This window comes from Sturnira hondurensis, unplaced genomic scaffold (genome assembly GCF_014824575.4).
Source record: "Sturnira hondurensis isolate 20B ecotype Veracruz unplaced genomic scaffold, ASM1482457v3 Scaffold0008640, whole genome shotgun sequence".
In the NCBI taxonomy this organism is placed as follows: domain Eukaryota; kingdom Metazoa; phylum Chordata; class Mammalia; order Chiroptera; family Phyllostomidae; genus Sturnira; species Sturnira hondurensis.
The window spans coordinates 4,901,011-4,920,562 of NW_028081271.1; the positions used below are offsets into that span (position 1 = coordinate 4,901,011).

Below are 19,552 nucleotides of genomic sequence, written 5' to 3' on the forward strand. Positions count from 1 at the left end.
TATTGAAATGAATTCCACCTGTTTCTATTTTTTAGTGTGACTGCTAGAAGGTGCAGATAGATGCCACACATGGTTGAATCTGCACATGTAGATCCGTGGATGTATGTGCAGGGCTAACTCTGTTTAGATAATTAGCATATTATTTTAATAATTTCTCAGGATTTAAGAAGTCAGGTGTTAGCAATTATCTCTATAATTGAAATTACAGATAATTATACTTTATCGTATATCTAAGTCACTGATCATTTATAATTATTTTTCTTTATAGCTGAAGTAGCTCATGAGACCTATTTTAATCTGATGATGTTCCTCTTTCTTGGTCTGCTTGTCCCAAAGTTCTGTGCACATTTGGAGATGTTACTGAAAATATTGATTTGTCTTAAAGTTGACTACCTTTGTAATATGAAAGATTTAAAAAAAATCAATACCAGTCACTAAATTTCAGTAGGTCAGTATAGGAATTAAAGTTTTCAAAAATTTTGATCTTTTTTTGTGTTTGCTCAACAGTTTACAGACATTTCAAAGTGTGTTGCCTTTTTGTAATGTTTATTTTTTTAAATCCCTTTTTAAAATTAGAATTATTGTAAAGTATTTTATTTATTTATTTCTAGAGAGAGGGAAACAGAGAAGAACAGCAGTGCGTGAGAGATACATCAGTTGGTTGCCTCTTGCCCGCCCTCATTCGGGGACCCAGGCATGTGCCCTGATTGGGAATTGAACTGGCAACCCTTCGGTTCACATACTAGTGCTCAAAGTGCTGAGCCACACCAGCCAGGACTATAATGTTTCTTAAATGGAGATTTATATATTAGAAATGTAGATGGGCTTTTAACGTTCGTATTTCAGAGTTGTCCTCACGTCGTGATCATGAGTCCCACGCAGTGGGACTTCCCTGTGGAGTTATGTTGCCGGCCCATGGCATTTGTCACTCTGACTGGCCTGGATGTGGTTTACAACGCTGTCCACCGAACCGTCTGGGATGCTTTCTGTGCCAATCGGAGGGCTGATCGGGTACCGATTTCTTTCAAGGTGCTACCAGGTGACCACGAGTATCCCAAATGTAGACCCAAGGTAATGACGTTGTGATTGCATGCGGGCTCTCCTCCCTCTCTCCTCTGTGTGTGGGTATATTTTTTTTGCTCCTGTGGTCTGTGCTGGAAAACCCTTGAGTTTATCAAGGTGATGGTTACCCTGATGCATGGAGAAACCCTGGGCTTTTTCATGTCTGTAATACACTACAGGCATGTTTAGTACTAGTTATTTTTTTAACCCTAGAGGAATAAGTACTTTATAATTATTAAGCTTTTTATCCTATGAGCCTAGGGTTTCCTTTTTGCACTTGTTTAAAAAAAAAAAAACCACCAGGTCTCCATAAAGGCTTCCTGCAAGGAAGGTTTCATGTTCTCCGTTCATCATTGCCAGGTTCACTGTAGAATCCATGGTCTTCATACTCCAGCTCAGTTTCACACACATTCATGGGGTGCTTGCTTCATGTGAGGTACCTGCAGCTGTGTAGTAGGCTGGTGATGGAGATTTAAATAGGAAGTGAACAAGACATGCTCTCTGTCCTGGGGGAGTTCTGTATAAACTAAAACTGCTTATCCAGTATGGAGCAAGGAAAGGCATTGAGTTCAGAACTGACTTTTAGGGTGAGCATCATAGTAGAGACCCTTATTTACCTAAAAAATGATTATATAATATTAATTGCAGCTAATACATACATAGTACTTAGTATGTCAATTTACTTTTTAAACAAAGTTGTGTATGTTGATTGGTTATTTATTACAATCTTATAAGATTGATCTGAAAGTCAGTTAACAAGGCACATTGATCAGAATATCCTCCCCCCAGACCCTGACTTTTTTTCCCCTGCAGTATAGTGTTTCTGATGGGCTGGCCACCGGACCCAGTACCTTGCCATCACTTGGGGTATTTTTACTAAAAATGTAAACGCCAGGCCTCAGTTCAACTCTGGGAGGGTGGGACCCATGGCTTTGGTTGCCAGCTGATTCTTTTCTTATGTGTTTGAGAACCACGCATTGAGGACACCATTTCATGTACTGAGCCATAAAAATTGAGCTCTCTCTGAAATTGTGCAAGTAACCACACCCCTGGCCCTTACACTTTTTTTTCCCTAATGTGGTGTTTGTGTCCAGAAAGGCCAGTGGCCCACAACAACTCACGCATTTCTCCTCAGTTAATTTTCCAGTTCAGGAGCTTTTTATTTTCCTTTTCCTGGTTCTTTGCTGAGTCTTCAAGCTTTTTTGTGTGTCAGGGTTCCTTACTGTCCTGGTCATTCCTCACTTGAAGTAGTGATTGGAGCAACTTGAGCTGAAGTAGGCGGAGTCAGTGCTGGGTGTGATGTGAAATTCAGCCCGGCCTTGGGGGGTTGGGGGCTCACATCGCATCTGCCACTGCCCCTTCCCACCACCTGGCACTTCGTGCTGAGCCTCAGTGGCTGCGCTGAGCTTCTGTGTTTAAGAATTGTCCTTCATGTCCCTCTTCATCCACAAGAAAGGTGAAAATGCCATCCTGCAGTATGTCTTGAAACAAATGAAGCCATGTTCGGTTTTACATAATAGTTTATCTGAGCAGTTTTTACAAATCAGAAACTGGAATAGTGAGGAATAGAAGTCAAATTTACCTGGAAAAGGGCTGTTTGCTTCCAGGGTATTTGAGAGCCATGACATTGTTAGAAATGCTTGGCTTTCATCATTCTTTAAATGGGAATCATCGCAGCTCCAGGGTTGAGGTTCTAGTTGTTTCTTGATCTTCGTAAGCTGGGATTTCTTCATCTTAAAGATGGCTGGTGTGCCTACCCAGTGAGATCAGTGCCTGTCGAGGGCCTGGGGCCCGAGGACACGTGGTTTCTGCTGCTGTCGTCATCCAGTAACCCTTCCACTTCTGCCACCACTTGCAGAGAACTTCGTATGAGTGGTACATCCCCAAAGGGATCCTCAAGACGGGCTGGATGAACAAGCACCTGAACCTGGTGCCGGCCCTGGTGGTCGTGTTCTACGAGCTGGACTGGGACGAGCCTCAGTGGAAGGAGAAGCAGTCGGAGTGTGCCACCAGAGTGGAGATCGTCAGGTCCGGTTGCCCGTGCGCTGCGTTGGCCTCCTGGGTTGTCCGGGTCTGCTGTCCTCACACGTTGGGTGCAGGCAGCCAGCAGGGTGCTGCTTAGACTGCCTCGGTCCCTCTGGGGACCGCTGACCTCCAGGGAAACATGTGCGGCTCCAGACAGGAGGCTTTACCGTTAATTTACGGGATGCTAAGAAGGATGAAAGGGTTAGAAGACTAGTTGGTCTGAGTTTCCAAACGCCTTTTCCCGCATTTATAATGTGTTTTGGAAGATACAGTAATTTGATCGTGAGTTGCATGATACTTTTGTTGTGTCACCATTTCAGTTTCAAAATAATTCTTTTGACTACTCTGTAACGTGTCACTGTAAAGATATTGCATTACAACTTTTACATGAAAGTATGTATTAAACTTTTGCTCGCAAAATAGACTTGTAAGGATTAGAAGCTTGATGTGAGACTCTTTTAAAATTTAAATAACTCTGGCATTTATGTTCCGTACATGCAAGAAAAGATTTTCTCTGATCTTGGGAGTCTTTTAGTTGAAATTTATCTTTCTTTGAATTATCAAACTTGTATTTTATGTAAAGTTTTGGATATATTTTTTAAAAACAGTTTAATTATTTAATTAGTGTTACTATCTTTCCAATGCAGGCAAAGTTTACAAGGGAGAAACACAAAAGTGGCTGTGGTTCTGATTCAGAAAAAAACGCCTTTGCCTCCAGGTACCAAAAAGTTAATTAATAACTAGTTAATTGCTTTGTACCTCTGGTTCTTAGTACCACGAAGCATAATTTTCATGTTGAAATCTTTTGTGCGTTAAGTTATGAGAAATACAATGTGTTGCTTTAAGAGGTACTAATAGTGGGTGCGTAAATGCTTCTTGTAACAAACGGGAATATTCGAGAGTGCAGGTCTTCCTAAGTCCTACTGGCCCATTGCCCCTGTTTCCCGATTTAGGCGTATATCATTGACGAAACAGGTACTCACTGATGTTTAAAGAACGTTGTCTACGTATCTGAGATCTATTTGAAATTATAGTCATGATGTAGTACTTGTTTCCTTAATTTGCAGTAAGGCCAAGAGAAATGCAGAACAGTTTCCGATTTCCCATTAGAAAATGCCTGCTTTTCAGATGCTCGTTTCTTCTTCTCAGGCATTGCGAGGCCAAAATAGTTTTTGTTTCTGTGTTGAACTCGTGGCATCCCAAATCCACCTTCATGAATTAGTGCTTCCACTTTTAGTTACGGTTTGGGGAGCAGTTATGTGGCTTCCGTGCTGGCATCACTTGGCCTGTCTTGGCTCAGCAGGTAGTTCCACGGTGTGTTCCTATCAGATGTGAACCGTGTAACTTCCGAGAACCCACAGTGCTCTCGGGGACCCCAGGAGCCCTCCCGGCATGGTGGAAGTGGTTTGGGTTTTTACTTTTCATTATGGTGTTCAGATTTGGGGAGATGCTCATTGCGAAGAACACACTAATTACTTGCTTTGCCTTAATGGGTCTCATCAACAGGAGAAGATGTTATTGCTTCAGAAAGGGCTACAGCTCTGTGCAATGCGTGTGAACTCTCGGGAAAGTCTCTGTTTGTGCTGCCGCACACCGACCACCTTGTGGGTTACATTATAAGGTAAAGAAAGGTCTTGAAAATATTTTTTTTACATTCTTTTTTTTAGGCATTGAGATATTGGTAGTGTAGACCCATTTATTTAAAAAAATACATGTTCATGGGAAAGATTCAAGTGGAAGAAAACCCTTGCGGTACCACCCACTCTGTGTGACTACAAATTCCGCTTTCTCGGAGCCCGAGCCCTGGGGGGTACCTCTGAGGTCTGCCTCCTTCCCCGAAGGAGCTCTGAGTTGTTCAGCCCTCTGCAGCTGGGTTTTCTTTGTTACCGGGTAATGGCAAAGTTAAGGAGTGGAGCAGGATTTGAATCACACAGATGTTACTTCACCTCATTGGCCTGTTTTCTTTTTTTAGGCTTTTTCCCATTAGTTTTTTTATTCTTGAAACCCTAAATACTTAAGTCGTAGAAAAATAGTCAGATCTAATTATTAGATATGTTTCTTTTAGACTTCTTATAAAATGATAAAGTAATAAAGGTGGAAGTAATCTTAGAATTTACCTCATTGTTAGGAATTACAAAATGTGTTAATTGGTTACCGTATCTTGCCCTGTGTAGTGTGCTGCTGTGCACAGTGTGCATCCCCATGTTTGCGCATCGTGCACGGATTCTTGTGCCCGTTTATACCCATGGCATGTAATCACACCCATGTATAATGCGCATCCTTGTGTTTCCCTAAAGGTTTGGGCAAAACATGCGCACTGTACATAGCAAAATACGGTACTCTTTGGGTAGCACGTAATTTTAAATGGCTTTTCTGCAGTTTTAATTGTAGATTTTTTTGATCTAGAAATTCTGGTTATGTTTTGCTTCACTTTTTATCTTAGTCACGAGGTAAGCTAAATATCATCTCTGTCAGAATTTTACTTTCATTTCTTACAAATATGATTGTTAGTTTGTTTAAAAATAACTTTAGTGTTTTAATGTTGTTCTTATTTAAAAAAAATAGATTAGAAAACGCCTTTTATGAACATGCGCAGACTTACTACTATACCGAGATCAGAAGAGTGAAATCTCATAAAGAGTTTCTGAATAAAACAACACACCAGGTGCGTGTTTGTCTGTCCCTAAGGAACTAAATGCTAGAAGCACTCCAGGCAGATTGCTCTGTGCCGAGGAGTTTGGGGGAGGCAGTAAATGCCTCTAGTACATTGGTGGTTTTCAGTGGCTTCGGTACGTTTATTTATTTATTTATTTATTTATTGTGTGTGTGTGTGTGTGTTTTAAATTTTACATTATTTTTAATTGTATTTTTTCCATTACCATTTATCCCCCCATATTCTCTTTCACTTCCTTTTAGTTTTTCTAAAAGCACTTAAAAGCTAATTACTTTTTGTATTCTTTGCCCTTGAAGTTTCTAAAAATAGATTTTTATAGCCTTCTAGCTATACTTATTTGTTAGAATAATTCTTGAAATTTGATTTTGAATGTTTTTCTTATACTTATGTCTCTGCTTAATAAAACTTATTAAAATTTTTATAATTTTAAGAGGATATGTGAAATGATGATTTTTTTCTGTTCTTTTTCAGCTTTTATTTGTTAGACATCAGTTCAAAATAGCTTTCTTCAATGAGTTAAAACAAGATACACAGAATGCACTGAAGTAAGTTTCTAACAGCTGTCAATCTGAATTTCCCTTATCCTTGCGTTAACACCATCACATGTGAATGGCAGTTTCTGAATCACAACCAGACTAATTAATTTCTAAATGTTTATATTGGTTTAGGTCACGTATGCTCTGTTTACTTTAGATGGTCTAGAGATGAGTGGAATGTAATTTTTCAGACTCACAAAGTTCCATTGTCGGAAGTAAATTTCATGGTGTTACAAGGTTCTCTGGCTTTGATTAAACATCATGATCTAAAGATACGTAACATTAAAATGTTCCCACTTTCTGCTTATGTGCTTGTTCAGTAAAACGCTCGTGTTAAGACTGATTTCCAGAGGTAACTATACATTAAACGTTGTCTAAGTCAGAATGAATTTGAGGTATAGAGTACACTTATTCAATCCAACTGTGATTTTATTTCTAATTAAACTTGTGTTTTAGTCGGCAGTGCCTGCCAGCATCATTTTTACTCAGGGGCCCTGCATAGAGCTTCACTGAGTGTTTGCAAATGCCCCGGCCATGGTCAAGCATTTTATTCCTTTGCCACAATTTAGATAAAACACCATCTCTTTCTAGTTTTATCTTGGTTTTTAAAGATTGTAGTGGCAATGTGACAAAGGGATAAAAGACAGCGGTGTATCCTAAAGTCAGGACTAGCTGAGTGTCCCGGGAGAAAAATAGAGAAGTAAATGAAAGTCCGTCTAGTATTCAGAGGAATATTGCAGAAACCTCTGTGTGTGTGTGTGTGTGTGTGTGTTATTATTGAGGTGCTAGGTGCCAAACTGTGTTCTCTGAATCTCAGCGCCTTCAGGTAATTATAGCTGGCTTTAATGTAGTTCGTTTTTAATCCGTAGTATTCGTTAAAAACCTTCCATTCCAGCTGTGTTCAAACGTCGCTCTGGAAAGACAGATTTTACCCGCTGAAGTTAGGAGCACAGTTTGCTTTGGAGAAGACTTCCGAGATTTTACCCCTACCTTCCATGGTCAGGGTGGGTCTCCTTCAACCTCCTTTCTCCCACTGTCTCTCCCTCAGCCCCTGCCACCTGGAGGACGTGTCCCCTCTAGCCTGTGACCGGACCAGTGATAGCCGCTTAGCTTGCAGAGACACTGGGTTAAAAGCCTCTGACCTGTGCTCTATGATAAGACCTTTCCTAATAGAGTTTCTCTTTGTTTGAAAAGCTCATTTTGATGCTTTTAAAAAATACCATTTTAATACTAATTTTTAGATTAACTCTGGACCGCTGTCCACTTCACTCATTTTCCAATGTATTTTCTACCAGTTATTGACAGGTGTTAATGACATGGCGGTCTGCATGTGGTGGTGCTGTTCTTAGAAACTGGTGAATCTTTTTGCACGTTAATCAGTACAGCACTTTACAGGACGTCAGAGATTAATACATGTGAGGGGGACCTAAAACTATGGAATTATCTTCTGGAGGACTGGCCCCTTGTAGCACAGGCTTCCCCCATAGGTGGGTGTTCTAGGGACCCAGCTGTATCAGCGTACCAGCTGGTGTTGTGGTGAGAGGCTGCACTGAAGACTCTTTCAACTCACTTGCCCATTTCATGCACGATGGGTGATTTACGAGCGCGTCTGCCCACACTGCTATGAGTGTTGAGCAGTTTTTTACCCCAAACAGCATGATCCCCCTCTCTATTCACCTGACCTCGCCCCAGGTGACTTTTTTTGTATCCCTGGATGAAAAAAGTCCTCAAAGGAAAACATTTTGCGGACGAGGAAGAAGTGAAACAAAAAATAGCAGAAGCATGAAAAGGTATTAGAATTAATGAGTTCAAAAACTGTTTTGAGCAGTGGAGAAAATGTCTCAATGGGTGTATCGCATCAAATAGAGAGGAATTTGAAGGGGACTGAAGTTTAAACATGCAAGAATAAATACACAATTTTTTATAAATAAATCCCGGGATTTTTTGAGTCCCCCTCATACACGTTATTGAGCTGGTAAGTGCTAAGAAATGTTGACTCAGCATTGTCTCTTATTTTTAATAATTTTATTCTGAGTACTGTTTTCTTAAAATTAATTTATATCATAATTAACCACCTTCTTCATGTTTCTGTTAGAAATTATAGGACCGCCTATAATCTGGTACATGAATTGAGAGCCCATGAAACTAATATCCTGGAAATTAAGACGATGGCAGGATTTATAAACTACAAGGTAATAGTTATAATTCCAAATAAGGAAAATTTGTTTTTAATGATCAGATTATCTTTTTACAGTTTGAAATCCAAAATTAATTACCTGCTCTGAAAAGTATTTGATGAATTACGCTCCTTTTTATGCCCTTGATCTCAGGGGGGCCTGGTGCTTAGCAGCACCCTCGTTATAAAGCTTGGTTTTGTGTGTAGGGGTGCCAGCCTTCTCACTTAGAACAGTTCTACTTTTGTAAAACTCCTTGGGGGGGTCTTTTCTTTGTTTTTATGTGGGGGCAGGAAGGGGTGAGAAGAAAGCTGCCAGCTACTGAATTTAAAAAGACACGAGGTATTAGAACGATGTAAGGCTTCCTTGATTAAGTGGCACAGCCTCGGGAAAGGTGTCTCTGTTCACCTTCGGCAAACTTCTGTACGTGTCATTTCTGCATTTTAGGGCTATGTATGGTAGGAATAGATGCTCCCAGAAGGCAAGTGGTAGCCGTTTGTTTTGCTTTTAGTCTTTGCACACTCAGTCTTTAACGAGGGCTGGCACTGCATTGGTGGTGTGAGGGCAGGTGGCTACTTAGTTCCTTGTTTCTGTGAGTGGAAGTTGGTCCAGTCTCTGCAGAGACTATTTTTGCAATGACTACAGAGTTCGAGGAGCTAGACGTTCCCTTGACCTAGCAGTTCCATTTCACAAGATTTATCCGGCATGTGTGCTAAGACTTGCAAATCACACGTATGAGGATATTTGTTATATCCTGTGATAGGAAAAGATTGGAAACCCCCCAGAAATAAGGGATTGGTTAAGATAAATTATAATTCCAAACAATGGACTATTATACAACATTTAAGAATGAGGCAACTCCATCTGTTAAGGAATGAGGTCCAAGATGTATTTTTAGGTGAAGAAGTAAGGCACAAAGCATGTTTAGTGAGATGCTATTTGTATAAAAACAGTGAATGTGTGAATGCACACACACACGCACTTGTCTGTGCATGGAATGCGTCGTGAGACCCGATCGGGGCGCTGGCTGCCTCTGGAGAGGAAGCTGAAGGACGGGGACAGGTGAGAGGCTTAGCTTTTCAACTGTTTCTTCGTACCTAAAAAAATAAAACCAGTAATAACTTTTGGAAAGAAATTTAGGCTTTGTTTCTTCGTTTTTCCTTTTACCCTACACATGTATACATTATTACTGTTCTGAAACAGAATCCCCAGCCAAAGGTTGTTAAGGGTTTCGGCAGTCCTTGTTTGACGTGGAGTCCACCGTGTTCTCTTGTGCTGTAGAGGATCTTTAGCTTTCTGGTAGTTGCAGAGCCGAAAGTTGACCTGTTCTTTCTTAGTTATCTGTTGGAGATACTTTATTTTTGCCCATATTTATGTTCTTCGTTGGGTATATATTTTTTACTATTCTAGGCTTTTTCTAAGGTATGGAATAGGCCCCACACATAACTGAGTAACTGTATTTCATTTACCGAAGGGACGTAACCTGGTTTTCGCATAACTGTGCTGCTAGAGAAAATCAGTGCTCTCCCAGAGAAGGCCAGAGAAGGGGGCTCCGCAGTTTCTCCCAAGTTAGTCTCAAAGTTGACATGTTTTTAAATGAACGTACCTCTTGACTTCGATTTTCCTTTTTCTTTTGGGTTGATTTTATGTTCTGCAGATCTGTAGGCTGTGCTTTCAGCACAACACCCCGCTGGACGCCATCGCTCAGTTCCGAAAACACATCGACTTGTGCAAGAAAAAAATCGGAAGTGCGGAGTTGTCTTTTGAGCACGCTGCGTGGATGGCAAAGCAGTACGTTTCACGTCGCACTTTCAGGGGGTTTGAGGAAACACCTGGGGTTTGGGGGGATGGGATCAGTGTGGGCTTTGGTTCTAAGTGGAGCTAAGATATTGCCAGTAAGCAGGTCTTTAATGATCTTGTATAAGGACCTTTCCAGTAGTAGTAAAGATTGATTCATACAGTTCCTTAATGGGAATCGGTTAATTTGTGGTACTGTCTCTTTTATTCAGCTTATATTTACTGAGTTTCTACCATGTTTCTAGGTACTAAGAATATAGCAGTGAACAAAAATACCTGCTGACATGGAACTTTCTGTTTGAGACCGATGTTTAAAACTTGCTAAAATGAAATTGTTCCCAGAAACATGGACATATTGGAGTGGAGGGGACTATTTTGACATTTAGTTTGGGCATATATTTATAAAGGCTCGCCCGCACTGAGAGGTTGTCTTAGACATAAACTCTGTTACCTACAGTTAATTAGTGTGTATTAGTATTTACACAAGAGATCCCACTGATTTATAGTTCATCAGTAGCGTTATTTTAATACAGTCACTGAGGCTGTGGTTCCAGGTTGAATAATTACAGAACTAAGCATTTTCTTTCCTTTTTCTTTCTCACTCTTTTTAAAAAATTTCTTGATTTTTCCCCCCTGTTTAGATTCCAAGCCTTTGGAGATTTGTTTGATGAAGCTATTAAGCTAGGGTTGACGGCTATTCAGACGCAGAATCCCGGCTTCTATTACCAGCAGGCCGCACACTACGCCCAGGAGCGGAAGCAGCTTGCAAAAACCCTCTGTGAGCACGAAGTAAGTACCGCCTCCCGTGGGGTCTGGCCTTCAGGAAATGGGGTCCTTCTCTCTGGAAAGCAGAGAAAGCTAATTGGGGTGGGTAGTGTTTGCCAAGCTTTTGAATGGAATCAGTGTTTTTTTATTTTTCAGAAATTACAGTTCTTTTCAGGTTTAGCCCGAGTACCTCATTTTCACCTGGGTACTCAGTTTTCACCTGTGACTTAAGCAGTTTTTCCTTGAAGAACTGACTTAGGATTGTCAGTAGGTTTGTGATTTAGACAAGAGAAAATTACTTTAAAATAGAAGCTGTAGTGTGGTGCGTGCCACGGTGTAAATCTGCTGTTTTGTGTTGCAATCACATCTGTAGGAATTTGAAGGCATGTGCCGTGTTGGTTCACCAGCTTCTTCCTCTCCCTGAGGGTTTTCTCTATGGAAACGCTTAATAGTCTGTTTGAGACATGTTAGTTGCATGGTTTCTTAAACTTGACATTCCATTTTGCCTTTCTCTCTGATGATTGTATTTAGATACCAGTTTCCCCATAAGCACCTTTAAATAAGAACATGGTGTGTATGTGTAAATTCATTTTCATTCATATAGTTATGTCGGTTTATTTTCACGTAAAATTGGCAATTTTCTTCTCTGAAGATAGCTGAATATCTTCAATAGTGCGACTTTAAAAACTGTTTCAAAAACAGTTTGTATATTAGTACTTTAATGTATGGATTCTTTTCTTAAATCGTAATAAAACTAGATTATTTTTTACCACGTTATTTGTATATGACAACTTCATTGCATGTTTTATATTGTAAAAGTTTAGCATATTCTATTTTGAGTACAGTATTTAAAAGGTTTTAAAAGTAGGTTTTATAAGGATCTGAGGAAATGGGCATTAAAAATAATATTGGCTGGAATGTAAAATAATATTTCTGTCAAATAATAATTTAAGAAGCCTCAAAATCATGCCTATCTTTTGAGCCAGAATTTCATTTTCAGGAAGTCTAAAGCAGAGAGATTCTAAAAGATAAGTTCTAAGATTTATTTATGAAGTGGTTCTGACAGACTTACTGATTGTATGTAAAGTGGAAACAACAAGAGGAACAGCTGTGGGGGGTTTGTTCAAATGTGGACCAGCCGGCAGCCAGAAAAATGATGTTTTGGAAGAGTATCGAATGGCGTGGTGGAATGCACAGGTTACATAAGAATGAGAAAAGCAGGGTGAAAAGTCACTCCAGTTGATGGGACGAAGGAATGTTGGCACACAGATCTGGAAGAATCACCTGTGTATTGTTAATGGTGGCAGAAGGTTGATGGTAGTTTAAATTTTTCTTCTTTTTCTTTTGGATGCGCTCTGCAGTTTTTGACAACATACTTGTATTACATTTTGTTTTCAGGAGGAAAGTTAGGAAAAAGAAAAAGAAAACAGTATAAATTTATAAATTCTGGTGCCAAAAATACCCCTCCCCCATCAATGCCAGGACTTAAACACAAGTGATAAGTAAGGAAAATGGTGTGTTTTTAAAATTTCTTATAACATTTTTTTCATTTGCCCAAGAAGCACTTGTACATGTGGAATAAACACCAGTCATAGTCTGTAGTATTTTTTACTGGGTTATTATGGGGAAGGTAAAAAGATAGTGTAAAGAAATTTCAGCACACCCTCACTTAGCGTTGTCGACGGGGTGCACGGCCTTGAGCTGGCGGTGCGAGGTGAGGTCGGTTTCACCCTAGGGCGTCGGTACCGGGAATCGATGGGGGAATCCATGTGGTTGGCAGTTAGGTCCCTGCGGGGCCTCGTCACTGTCACCGTGGTGATGGCCTGAGGTTATTCGAGGACTCCCTGCACCTCGCACTGCTTTGTCAGAATCGGCTGGATTTATTTGATTCGATTTTTTGAGACCACCTGATCATTAAATGAAGTATTTTGGCTTAACCTTTGTGAGAATTTAATTTACGTGAGAATAGTCACATCTCTGATACTTGAATGTTTTGGTATTTGTATTTATGAACACTATTTTGTTCTGTCAGAATTGAGGGAGAGTCGGTCTGGGACGGGTTCCAGGGACTCGTCGTATTCAGGGCTGTTTTCGTTTCCAGGCTTCCGTCCCGTACCCCAGCCCTGACCCCTTAGAAACACAGACGGGCGCTCTTGACTTCTATGGACAGAGGTCATGGCGACAAGGAGTGCTAAGTAAGTCACCTTCCCTCTGCCCTTTAACCTCCCACGGTGGCGGCTGCTGTCATCATTTTGTCACAACAAATTACGTCACGGCGAAAATGTGTGCTTTGTAAACACTTTTTAAAGAGATTTTCAGTTTTTTAATTTTTACAGTGTTTTGTATCACTGAATCAGAATAACTTAAAGATGTAGATATATTTAAAATAATGTCTGGATGTCTTAAATGACACAGTTAATAAGCCACTGTGTTCTATTTAAATATTTTAATTCCAGTTAACTTTAATGATTTGACATTTTAAATAGCATTGGTTTGTTTTATCTTAAAAATAATTTCTCTGCATCTCTTTTGTGTTTGAAACATACTGACTTAATTCGGGCAATTTCTGTGGCACGTGTTGAGAAATTATTTCCTTTACTCTCCGGGAAGTGTATTCTATGTAGAGAATGATGTTGGCTCTGTTCTCCTGGTGGTTATTCCACCCAGCGAAAGAATGCCAAGCTCAGTGATGTTCTCTTTAAACAGAGCTCACGGAGAATTGCCGTGCCAATAAAGCTGTCTCCCGGAGCCTTTAAAATTCTAGAATGTTCGAGAAGTTTAAAAACAGCATATTATAGGATTCCAGGAGTGTACACAGCTAGTGTTCACAAGAAGGACTTATGTAAATGAGCCGTCTAAGATGGGTTGTGTCTTATCTGGTGCAGGTTTTGATCTTTCTGATCCTGAAAAAGAGAAGGTGGGAATTCTTGCCATTCAGCTGAGAGAGAGGAATGTTGTTCACTCTGTAAGTTTTTTTTTTTTTCAACATCAACTATTTTTTTACGGTATTCAAGGAAAATATTAGGTTATTTTTATTGGAATGTTTCACACTTTATCTTTTCTAACAGGAAATAATAATAACTCTTCTGAGCAACGCTGTTGCACAATTTAAGAAGTATAAGTGTCCAAGAATGAAAAGTCATCTAAGTATGTATTCATAACATGCCACAGTTTCATCCAAGTGCCAATCATCTTAAATTATGTACATAAAATCTTCTTTCCATTATAGTGGTTCAGATGGGAGAGGAGTATTACTATGCAAAGGATTATACCAAAGCTCTGAAGTGAGTCCCACCATTTATTTTTTAATTTTTACTTATTTATCTTTAGAGGGGAAGGAGAGAGGGAGAGAAACATCAGTGTATGGTTACCTCTAGTGCGTCCCCATTGGGGACCCGGCCTGCAACCCAGGCATGTGCCCTGACTGGGAATCGAACCTCGATCCTCTGGTCCGCAGGCCTGCGCTCAGTCCACTGAGCTACACCAGCCAGGGCCCACCATTCATTTTTACAAGTATTCTGATTTCCTTAGAGAAAGGTTAAAGTAGAATTTGTATTTATTATTTCCATACTTATTTCTGCTTCTAGTAAACTCCATTGCTGTGATGTTTTTTCAAGTACTATCTACGAGTACAGTCACTTCCAAAGTCTTAGGAGACCTCGCGTGTAGCTGAATGTGAACATCCCTCTTAAACTACTGCAGTGGAATTTTCAGGAGTTACGTAGAGCGAGCGAAGCACTCCATTCTCTCCCAGGACTCGTCCGCCCTCTCTCGCGCTGCCCTTTCAGTTTGTCTTGCCTCGTGCCCCCTCTAGGCTGCTGGACTACGTGATGTGTGATTACCGCAGCGAAGGGTGGTGGGCTCTGCTCACGTCCATACTGACGACCGCGCTGAAGTGCTCCTACCTCATGGCCCAGTTGAAAGATTACGTCACCTACTCCCTGGAACTCCTTGGAAGAGGTCACTTGATGTTCTTTCAGTGAAACTCTGAAGTTCTAAGATTGTGTACTGAATGTATTGGCAGGACTTTTAGTGTGTACAAGTCACTTGCAAAGTGAAGGGATTCGTATCTTCCATGGAACTTGGAATAGTTGAGAAACACAAAATTCTTCTGTCTTTTTAAAACGTGGCATAAGACCATTTTTCACATAGACTTGGGATGGAAGTACATGAAGTGTTGGGGCTGACTTTTAGGAAGCTATGCCATCTGTCGATTTTTTGGAATTGCGCTTAGCAGAGATATTTATTCTGCAATATTTTAGTGCCTTAAATGGGGGTAGTGGACGTACTTGCCTGTCTTACATTTCTAGTTTTTTTCCCTCTTCCTTCATATTAGCTTCAACTCTGAAAGATGACCAGAAATCTCGGATAGAAAAGAACCTCATAAATGTTTTAATGGTAGGTTGGAATCTTTTTTTTCCTTTTTAATTTGTGTTTTATTGATTCTAGAGAGAGGGGAAGGGAGGAAGAAGGAGAGGGAAAGAAACATCGATCCAAGGAACACTGACTGGTTTCCCCTTGTGCCCCATGTGGGGACTGAATCCACAACCTAGACCTGTGCCCTGATTGGGAATTGAACCAGTGACCTTTCAGTTTGCAGATGACACCCACCCAACTGAGCCACAGCAGCCAGGGCTGGAATGCTTTACATAAAATAAGTTCTAAGGCTATGTATCCTTAGATCTGTATCTCTTCATACATATTTTTATAACTGGCTGAGCGAATGTTTAACTCTGTGTTGGTGCAGAATGGAAGTCCTGACCCTGAACCTGACTGTGATGTCTTGGCTGTGAAAACGGCTCAGAAGCTGTGGGCAGACCGGGTTTCTCTGGCCGGCAGCAATGTTTTCACAATCGGAGTCCAGGACTTTGTGCCATTTGGTGGGTAGCCGGTATCTACACTATTGTTTCAGGGAAATATCCTTATTTCCACAAAATGAATAGGTACAGAATAATAATCATAAAAGTCAAAGAAGGCATTTTCAAAGTACAGTCCTTTTAGTAGGGAAACTGACCTTTTCCCCACCAATGATCAAATTTTAAATAGTTTATGTCGTAAGTTTACTTTGTTCATTTGTAGTTCAGATGTTATATGAAATACATTTGCAAAGACTATTGTTTGAAAGGTTTTTGCTTTACTCCCTAGGGCAGGCATTTTGAAATATTTTACAAGTAACACAATGGTTCTTTTTCCTCTGAAGTTCTATGTCAGTTATGTTTCCGGAGCCACTGTAGTTCATTTAAGTTTGGTTTGTCTCTGAAAGGTGAGCTGTGTTTGTGCCCGTTGACAGGCCGCAGGTGCAGACAGAAGTCGGTGTGAATGCCTGTGGTGGGTGTGTCCGTTCTGCAGAGCACGCACGGGGCGGAGGAACACGTGTGCCCTGCCTGCGTGGCGCTGCGACTCAGCCCATTCGTTTATTTCCAGTGCAATGCAAGGCCAAGTTCCACGCCCCGAGTTTTCACGTGGATGTTCCTGTGCAGTTTGATGTTTACCTGAAGGCCGACTGTCCACACCCCATTAGGTTCTCCAAGCTCTGTGTCAGTTTCAACAACCAGGTAACGACGCCTTTCAGCGCGTCTTCATCACGCGGGCGTCGTGTTCTGGCTCCTGTCGAACAGGGCGAGTGGGCTTCATCGATGTTCCGTCTCAGTGATTTCCTGGTAACAAATTAAAGGGGATGTATTTATAGTTCTCAGCTTCTGTGTCAGTAATTCAGATTTGACATTTTTCCTACTATTTTTGTTTTTCACTCCATGCTTATGAACTCTAAGAACTTTGTCCACGCATTTTTTAAATCTATAACTTGCGTTTCAGATAAGATACTCAGAATGAATATAATGTTCAAAGTAATTTGTTCTGTGATCTGGCGCTGATGCTAGTTTGTCGCCACCAAACTGCGTGTCTGATGTTAAAGTAACTGAGTGGGGTGGACCTACGTGAGGCGGGAATGTATGGGGGTGTGTAAACATGCGCTCCTCCATCTCCACTCCCCAGAGCTTGTCACCGCTGACTTCTCGAACAGTCGAGACATTTTTGATACCCACACGTATAAGCAACTTTTTCCTGCAGAATTGGGGTCATGCTATGCTTCCTGTATTTGAATACTTTTGTCGTGTGATATTGTAGTCGAGTGCTCGATGGCATTCCCACTGTTTCAGTTATAGGCTCACCTAATAGGGAGTCATCGTCTGGTCACCCGGAAAGTATATTGAGCCTTTAACCAACAAGCGCTTACGGAAAGTTACAGTGTTCTTAGTATTGTGGTGACCCTGAAAACATGGAGCATATGTGAACCCCATTAAAATGTCAGTATTTGGGGGGCAAGGGCAAGGACTGACTCACAGAGTGAGCAAGACGGTGAGTGAGGTCTGAATTACATGTTATCGGCTGGAAGTACAGTTATAGGATACGTGCTAAGGACAAGACAGGCAGTTTTAAGAATGGAGATAAAGTTACAACAAGGCATGAAAAGCTGAGCTTGGAGAACATGATTGTCAGTGAGAAAACCGAGGTGTCCCCTCTGTTTATGGGCAAGTGATGGCAGCAGCCTCGTGAGAGGAGAGGGCCAAGAGGGGCTTCGTGGGGTTAGGGTTGGTCCGTGTGATTACTTGGTCAGTGCCTCCAGGGGACAGATCATTTTAGGTGGAACTGGAGGTTCTTTGTGGGGAGTAGTGCGCCCAGAATAGCAGACATGGAGCGGCTTTGCAGCGACATGAACAGGAGGAGGAAAGAAGACCTGAAAGCCCAGGGCTGACATGTGGGGAACCTCTGTGTCTGAGGGGACAAGGGAGAAAGTGGGACCTTTGAAGGGAGCTGCAGTCAAGGAGGGTGAGAAGCACGAGATTCCATAGTGTTACAGGAGCCAAGGAAAAAGAAAGCTGTTTAAGAAAAGATGACAAAGATGACAGCACCCAGTGCGACAAAGAATAAGCCTTTGTTTCTCTCTCCGGGAAGGGGAGGGCCGGGTGCTCTTAGACCTCGGCTCCGGTGCAGCACATCGGCCCTTCCCTTGCGGCAGCAGAGCATGGATGAGTGCCTCCGCTGCGCCCAGAACTTGCCTTTATTAACAACCCTTCGTAACGCCTCAGTCTCAGTGGAGGCCGAACACGCGCCTCCCACTCAGTGTGTAGTGCAGGCCAGACACGAGGCACTCGCTGTGCGTCACCCGTGGCTCTTGCTGCCCTCTCTTCCAGGAGTACAACCAGTTCTGCGTGCTCCAGGAGGCGTCCAGAGCGAGCGAGGTGTTGGAGAATGCGACTCAGGGGAAGATGTGCTTAGTTCCCGGTAAAACAAGGAAGTTTCTGTTTAAATTTGTTGCAAAGACTGAAGATGTGGGAAAGAAAATTGAGGTTAGTTACGCAATTTATTTGAGATACGTTAAATGATAAAAGTATATGTGAATGTCAGAAAATTTTGAAGTAGTAGAGAACTTGGTTAAGTGAAAAGTGGAAATCTGCCACTTAGACTTTCCGGGGACACCGTTCGTAACGGCCTGGGAGGCTTCCTTCCATTGAGAACGTGTTGTGCATAGTACTCGGCAGGTGGCTTTTTCACTTAATGGTGCGTGTCAGATATCATGCCCTGTTAGCACGTAAGACCAACCTTACTGTTTCAATGGTGACACAGTCCCTTAAGGAATTTTAAACAAAATGCATATATTATATAGTGTAGCAGTTATATTTTGTATAACATGACAGTTCAGTCTGAAGATTTATGTCATTTTGATGTCTCAACATTGCTGATTGCATATTTTTGAAGGAAAAATGAAGATACATATTGGAAAGAATCCATGTAATGTCGGTAATTAAAATGCCTTTCAGACATACGTGATGAAAGTAATGTTTCTGTTGAGCGTGAGCTCCAGAGCCGAACCATGTGGGTTTAAATTCCAGGTCTCCAGCGCACTAGCCTGTGGTCCTGGGAGTTCCTTGGCCCCTTGGTGTCTCAGTTGATTCATCTGTACAATGGCGATAGTAACAGGACCTTCCTCTTAGTATTTCACGAGGATTGAAGGAGTCAGTGGGAACTGCTTCGAGCAGTGACTGGTGCATGCTGGGCACTCATGAAGTGACCGTTTCCGTGGCTCGAATGAGCGTGGCTGGCTGGCGCGCACTTGGGACCATGTTTCCGGGGTAGAAACATCAGACTGCACTGCCAGTATCCCCATAACATTTCTGTGCATCTGTTGAATTTATTATTAGCCAGTATCCAGAGTTTCTTGATTATTCATTTAAAAAAGGTCTTGGTGATTTTGACTAAATTGCATACCTTTTACAAGGAACCTAAGGAAGCCTATGAGATGTCAATCAGAATTAATACTATTTTGAGTAATTTGTTAATGGATTTAGTTGAAAGGACATTCATTCAACCAGCAGAGCCTGTCACTGCTGACACTAGATGTCTTCAGGGACGCTGTGGAGCGAGTTCCAAGTGTACGACTGGTGTCCAGACACCCGTGCAGCTCACTGGCGGCCTCTCCCCGAGCCCCGCTGGGGTCCGGCCCTGGGCCGGGTGCTGCG

At 41.6% G+C, this 19,552-nt stretch overlaps 1 protein-coding gene across 1 annotated transcript in view; it reads left to right on the forward strand.

Moving 5' to 3' along the window:
- Positions 1-19,552, forward strand: part of TRAPPC11 (trafficking protein particle complex subunit 11) — a 35,644-nt gene that overhangs the window by 1,194 nt on the left and 14,898 nt on the right. The window contains exons 2-19 of the mRNA XM_037055144.1: positions 847-1,071; positions 2,921-3,090; positions 3,735-3,805; positions 4,594-4,708; positions 5,653-5,752; positions 6,233-6,306; positions 8,393-8,489; positions 10,129-10,262; positions 10,910-11,057; positions 13,135-13,228; positions 13,919-13,998; positions 14,102-14,180; positions 14,263-14,317; positions 14,848-14,993; positions 15,370-15,431; positions 15,781-15,913; positions 16,458-16,588; positions 18,227-18,382. Coding sequence (XP_036911039.1) covers positions 868-1,071; positions 2,921-3,090; positions 3,735-3,805; positions 4,594-4,708; positions 5,653-5,752; positions 6,233-6,306; positions 8,393-8,489; positions 10,129-10,262; positions 10,910-11,057; positions 13,135-13,228; positions 13,919-13,998; positions 14,102-14,180; positions 14,263-14,317; positions 14,848-14,993; positions 15,370-15,431; positions 15,781-15,913; positions 16,458-16,588; positions 18,227-18,382 — 2,049 coding nt within the window. The 5' untranslated portion in view covers positions 847-867. The remainder of the gene's footprint in view (positions 1-846; positions 1,072-2,920; positions 3,091-3,734; positions 3,806-4,593; positions 4,709-5,652; positions 5,753-6,232; positions 6,307-8,392; positions 8,490-10,128; positions 10,263-10,909; positions 11,058-13,134; positions 13,229-13,918; positions 13,999-14,101; positions 14,181-14,262; positions 14,318-14,847; positions 14,994-15,369; positions 15,432-15,780; positions 15,914-16,457; positions 16,589-18,226; positions 18,383-19,552) is intronic.